Source organism: Sinohyriopsis cumingii, chromosome 6, assembly GCF_028554795.1.
Source record: "Sinohyriopsis cumingii isolate HCF-2022 chromosome 6, ASM2855479v2, whole genome shotgun sequence".
In the NCBI taxonomy this organism is placed as follows: domain Eukaryota; kingdom Metazoa; phylum Mollusca; class Bivalvia; order Unionida; family Unionidae; genus Sinohyriopsis; species Sinohyriopsis cumingii.
In genome coordinates this window covers 55,381,340-55,387,339 of record NC_142966.1, presented here as the reverse complement: position 1 = coordinate 55,387,339, position 6,000 = coordinate 55,381,340, and the positions used below count along the sequence as shown (strand labels likewise).

Here is a 6,000-nt window from a genome sequence, read left to right as displayed (position 1 = left end):
CTTTGTGCACAGGAAAATTTTTTTTTTCTTCTTAAAAATGAATTTAATGTTTTCTCAAGTTCATTATTAAATACAATTTTTGTTATTTTAAGGGACTTTTTTTGTACACGAGGAAAGTCTCTTAGCAGACGAGAAGTCTTTTTTCCGATAAAATGTCCATTTTGTATTATTATAAATAAACAGAGAAAAAACATTTAATTAGGATATTTTTTTTAACTCTACTTTGTATATTGTAAAACTATGTTTAAATCTTAAGGTCTTTTTTTTTTTTTTACACGGGGAAATCATGTTTGCAGATGAAAATCAGATGACAAGTCCATTTTGGAAGACAAAATTCAATTTTGCAACACAAACATAATTCCTTTTTCCCCCCACACGTCATTGTGCGAAAATGGGCTCTTTTCGCATTGTATACCTACCGTGCGAAGACTATAAAGGACAGACAGTACAAATTGTATGGAAAAATGGGAAACAGCCTGAAAATGGAAATATAGCATATATGGGTTAGGCTGACCAGGATTGGTTAATAATGTAATTTATGTTTTATGAAAACTAATCTTTTTAAAGCTTAACCTAGTTGCAAGTGAGAAAAAAAAAATAGAGGCATTGTTTTATTGATGAACTTTAAGTCTTTTAACAGTCTTGAGTTTGGAACACTCGTTACTATTAGCAACTGACTCTTTGGTGCGGAATTGAAAGCACATGCTTAAAGCACATGCAGGTAAACAGAAGCTGACACCCAGGTTTCATCTATACTAATAAATATAGGTTTGATCATGAGCACTCAGAAATTTTAAGTTACTGAATTTTTAATATCATGATGTTTGCGTAGGTTTACTATGGGAACTGAATTAGTACCGTGAGTCTTAAAGAATCTACCATCTTCAATGGGAAATTGGTGACTATTACGTACTCCTACATGTAAGAGCTCGACGCTGATGTTTATGTTGTAGGCGTCAAGCACTAAAACAAAAACAACATGTGCTATGTCTTACATTGTAGGACTAACTATTACGGTGAAAGAGACAAAAATATGTTACCAGCTTAGGCTGGAGTAAAGTCAAATTATTTTCTTCAAAACTAATTTCAGTTTAGGCTGAAAACGTACTTACCAATGTGTATTAAATTTACATGAATATATTTAACAATGCACCGTTCATTCACGTGATAGAGAAATGGCAGGCGTGACGATGTGGTCTGCTATTTTGTGCTCAACGTTATTAATATTTTTCTTTGGCTGTTCTGAGGTACTTAAAAAAATTGTTTTGAATTTTTAAGGACAAATTTGGAACACATATGCATTACTGTTGAAAAGAGATGATGCAGATGTTAGTGTATTGCTGACCGACAGTGTCCACGGCCGGTACACAAGGGCTCGCATCGTTGCTTAAAATTGATCTGTCAGACAATGATACATGTACACTGGGCTCGTATCGTTGCTTAAAATTGACGTGTCTTACATGTACTGTATAATTACTAGTAATTTTAAGCAACGTTACGAGCCCATGTGGGCTGGTACAGCACTAGCTTTCAATATCAACAGGATTCTAAATGTAAGACATAGCACGTGTAATTTTATCGTATTAAACATAAATATCAGCGTCGAGGTCTTGCATGTAGGACTGTCAGCAGAGATGATTTCTTTTTTTCTCAGAATTTTAGAATCGATAAAAATATGATGTTTTCTGCAAATGTGCTGAATTAAAAAATGACCGCATTTTCATGACATTTTTTTGAGATTAATTCACTTGAAGCATTCAGACTCAGCACCGCCCACCATATTTAATATTGGTCTCTGTAACATTTTGCAAAATCTTGACTTCATGTTATTTCAGGCTGAAATTTGCATATTTCTTACATATGGTTATATAGCAGTGTTGGCTGAACATTCAGCTATACGAATAAATAGAATTTTTCTATGTTCCATTTACTTCTTAAACCTTTTCTGTGTCCTTTTGTTAAGTGCCCCCCCCCAACATGTTTGTAAGAAATTATATATTCTTGTGTCATACACATATTGAAATTGTATGTTGCTCTTACAATTTAATGCTCTTGCATGATGTTTGTCTGCAGAATTCAAAATTGAACTCATCTTTAGGATATCATTTCAAATAAATTCACAGCATGCATTTAAACACATGCACCATCCACCATTTTAATATTGGTCTTTGATCACTGTTTGCAAAATCTTGACTTCTTGGTTATTTCAAACTGAAATCTGCATATTTCTTAAAGATGGTAAATCATAATGTTTTGTGAACATTCAGCTTTAATAATAAATTCACTTTTTTATTTTTTCTGGTACTTTTGAAACCTTTTTGTGCCTTTTTAAGTGTCTCCCCATAATTGTGGCATGAAATATTATAATTATGAGTCATACACAAGTTGACATTATATCTTACTCCTAAAACTAATTGCATAATCATTACAGTGTTCTTTCACATGTATGTGCTAATCTGAAATCATAATTTAGTAAGCAACAGTTGCAACTTTATAATTAAATTATGATAAGGTAGTTTTCGTAAATTTGAGAATCCTGGATTAATTTTTAGAGGTTCATTGCAACAGTAGAAACTTTTAAAGTAACATTTACCAGAGTAAATCAAATGTTTGCATCTTCTGACCCAGTCTTGCCTGTATATTAACATTATGGATATTATATCATTCTCACAGCCTTCTGTTTGTACCCCCACCAGAATTTTTTTTTATAAAAACAAAAGCATTAAGGATATATAAAAAAATGCATAAAATGTAATCATTTCATTCCTAAATTTTAAATTTCTAACATGATTTTCCCTAGGGGACCCCTAACACTCATTGGCATTTCAAACCAAGTTTTGTGCATTGTTTAATATCCTTCATTCTTTTTGTTTTAAAAATTGATAAGGATATAAATAAATGGAATTGCTGTAGCTGGTATCCCAATAAGTTAATGGAGATGTGATCAAAGTGTTATGGGCATGGTGTTTTCTCCAGTTAGAGCCTTTGTGCCTTTTATAAAGTTCAAGAAGACATCCATAAACACCAACATGTTGTGAAAAGGTATACAAAAACTAACCATCTGTCATTTTGCAAATTATGCTCTCTTTTAAGACTATAAAGTTAGCATGTGAAGGAATCTTTATGATTGATTTTATCACTTGAGGGAATTCCGCAAGCTTGTTATTGGCCAAGATTACCTTGTACTTGGACATGATACTGAGAGAACGGATAATAAAGAAATGGAAGAATATCTGATTCTTTCAGATATAAATGTGTGCATTACAGGGCTCCAAATGTTTGGGTGAAAAAGAAATTACCTTTTTAACATGTATAAATGATTTCACTTCATCAGTTGGTTGGGAGATAACTCCTAGTGACACATACTCCATATGACAGATTGCATGTTCGCAGGCACCTTGCTTGGGTTTTAATACATGAGTAAATATCATCTGGGTTCAGTGTATTTAACAGATTCATAGCTGGGACCATTTTTGCACCCAGAGATCAGTCATCTGTAATGTGTCTTTTTGAAGCTGTGATAATTAATATATGTAATTACCCATTATATAATCATCAGCTGCCTTGTATGGGTTGTTATATGTGGCAAGAAGACTTGATGAGACAGTATTATTTTGAGTAGATTGCTAATAATGTGAACGTTTGATTCCAAAATATACCTGAGGAACAGCTGGACATTTGCAGAATTGTATTTTGTCTAACATAAAAGGTACCTGGAGTAGGGCATCAGTATTTCTTGCCCAGATTCAACAACATGGATATGTTTCAAAATTATGATCATAAGAAACTACTGAGTGACAAGTTAGGAAGTAAGTAAATAAATAAATAAATAAATAATTTTTAATATTTTTGCAATACCATTGTGAAAATACTGGCTATGAAATTTCTTCACAGGATATATGTAGATATTCTTTTATTACCGCTATTTTCTACTTGTACCAGGAATACACTTTTTGAAAAGACTAATTCTTTTACAGCAATAATACAATAAGTAGGCACCACTGTAGTCTTTCAGAAAATGGGTAAAACTGTGTTGTAGATACATGTAATTCAAAAATGTTTTTTCTCTTCATTGATCACAGTAAAGACATTCATTTTGTTATTGATATCAATAAATATACATAAATTTATATTTATATATTTCAATCCATTTCTCTTTTACCAATTTTGCTTCCACACAATTACTTAAGCTTTCTTTCATCAACATGTTTTATGGACAACTAGCATTTGGAGTAAGGAAGAAACCCGTTGATTTTGGGGTCAAAGGTTTAGGTACAGTAACTGTGACTGGAAGAAGAAATATGTTTTCTTAACAATGACAGTTCTACATATATTTCAATCCATTTCTCTTTTACCAATTTGGTTTCCACACAATTACTTAAGCTCTCTTTCATCAACATGTTTTATGGACAACTAGCATTTGGAGTTTGATAGTTCGATATGTGGATCAAACTGTGTGGATGACTTGTACATGGGCTAAGGATGAGCCCTATTGATTATGGCAACATAAAATCGAATGTCAAGGTCACTAACCGAAATGGAGGAGCAGTTTCAACCCAATAACATTAGTTCTAAATGAGATATATTACCCAAACTTTGTGCTTGGCTTGTACTTTGACTAAAGAAGAATCCTATCCATGGTTCAAAATCTTTGAAAGATTCATGAAACTTAGGGGTTGCTCTGAAAACTTGACTTTTCAGAAAAGTTGGTTTATACTTTAAAATCATGGAAAATAGTTTTTCAAAAGACAAAATACCCCTTGAAATCTTTTGGAAGTTCTTGTTAGCTCTTCAAAAACTTGTAGGAAAAACCACTCTCAGGGAAGTATGATTCATGATATTAGTTTTGGAGTCAAAAGGTCAGGGGCAATGAAAGAAGAAAAATTGTCTCTGAACAAAAATGATTTTTGCATAATAAATTTAGTTATTGACCATGTACCTTGACCAAAGCTTGTGGAGGGCTTGCATGTTAGATGTGGAAGAATCCTGTTGATTTTTGGGGTCATAATGTTAAAGGTAAAGGTTATTATACCTCAAAGAAAAATGTGTTTTGCAGGATAACTTTTGTTTAAGATTAAGTCCCTTGACAAAATTTTGTGGCTGGCTAACTATAGATTCTGGGGTCAAAAGGACAATGATCATGGTCATCATATCATGTTGAGTCAGATAAGAAAACTGTGGTTTATGCACATTAAGTTTAGTGCATTACGTGCCAACATCAAGAGCTTTCAATACAGGGCAAACATTTATAATACTCTTGTTATTTGGAGGTAGCAGTCACTTTGTCCATTTTTCTGATCTTAGTGATCTAAAATAACTCTGAATGTAAGCATGGCCAGGGTCCTGCTGGAATTTCACTGACTAGAGATACACTAGCCTACATAAGCTGTTTTAACAACAAAGTAAAGAATGAACAGAGAAGCAAAACATACCATAGGAAATGTTTCTACATCATAGTAAGCACAAAGATGCAAGTTAATATATGACATTAACATAGGACAGAGCACATTACATGTCTGGTGCATATCAGATTCAGATATTAAGATCACGTAAAGATCAGATATTAAGATCACGTAAAGATCAGATATTAAGATCATATAAAGATCAGATATTAAGACCATATTATAAGTATATAAGCATTCCTACCCTGAGATGGAAGAAGCTTGATATATTTAAACACATACAAGTAAAATAGGTCATGTTGGGTTTTTGCTGTTAAAAAAGATACTTTTAGCAGTGAATATGTGCTGATGCAGCAATCTGCTAGGGTTGCATAGCTGCCAATACCTCAAATCAGCAAGGAATAAAAAATTTGGTACAAAGCCAAATTTTACTAGTACAAGTGCTAATCAGCCAGTCTCATCAGTGCATGGATTATGATTTGCATAAAGTAGAGAAAATTTTGCTGTATGCAATAATTTAGAGCAAGAAAATGAATGAATTTTCTAATCTTAACAGGTGCAGTATGGATAATGGACAAGATGTCTAATCAGCACCAAA

The 6,000-nt window shown here is 32.8% G+C and overlaps 1 protein-coding gene across 3 annotated transcripts in view; it reads left to right on the top strand.

Annotated features, from left to right (window-relative positions):
* Positions 1–1,165: 1,165 nt before the first annotated feature.
* The window catches only part of LOC149796967 (beta-galactosidase-like), a 74,279-nt gene continuing 69,444 nt past the window's right edge, over positions 1,166–6,000 (top strand). Inside the window, exon 1 of one of the 3 annotated variants that reach the window (XM_089961650.1) lies at positions 1,166–1,247. In XM_089961650.1, coding sequence (XP_089817776.1) covers positions 1,176–1,247 — 72 coding nt within the window. In that variant the 5' untranslated portion in view covers positions 1,166–1,175. Of the gene's footprint in view, positions 1,248–1,387; positions 1,554–6,000 lie in introns of those variants that run through there. The other 2 variants (XM_089961648.1, XM_089961649.1) reach the window with 2 other exon arrangements.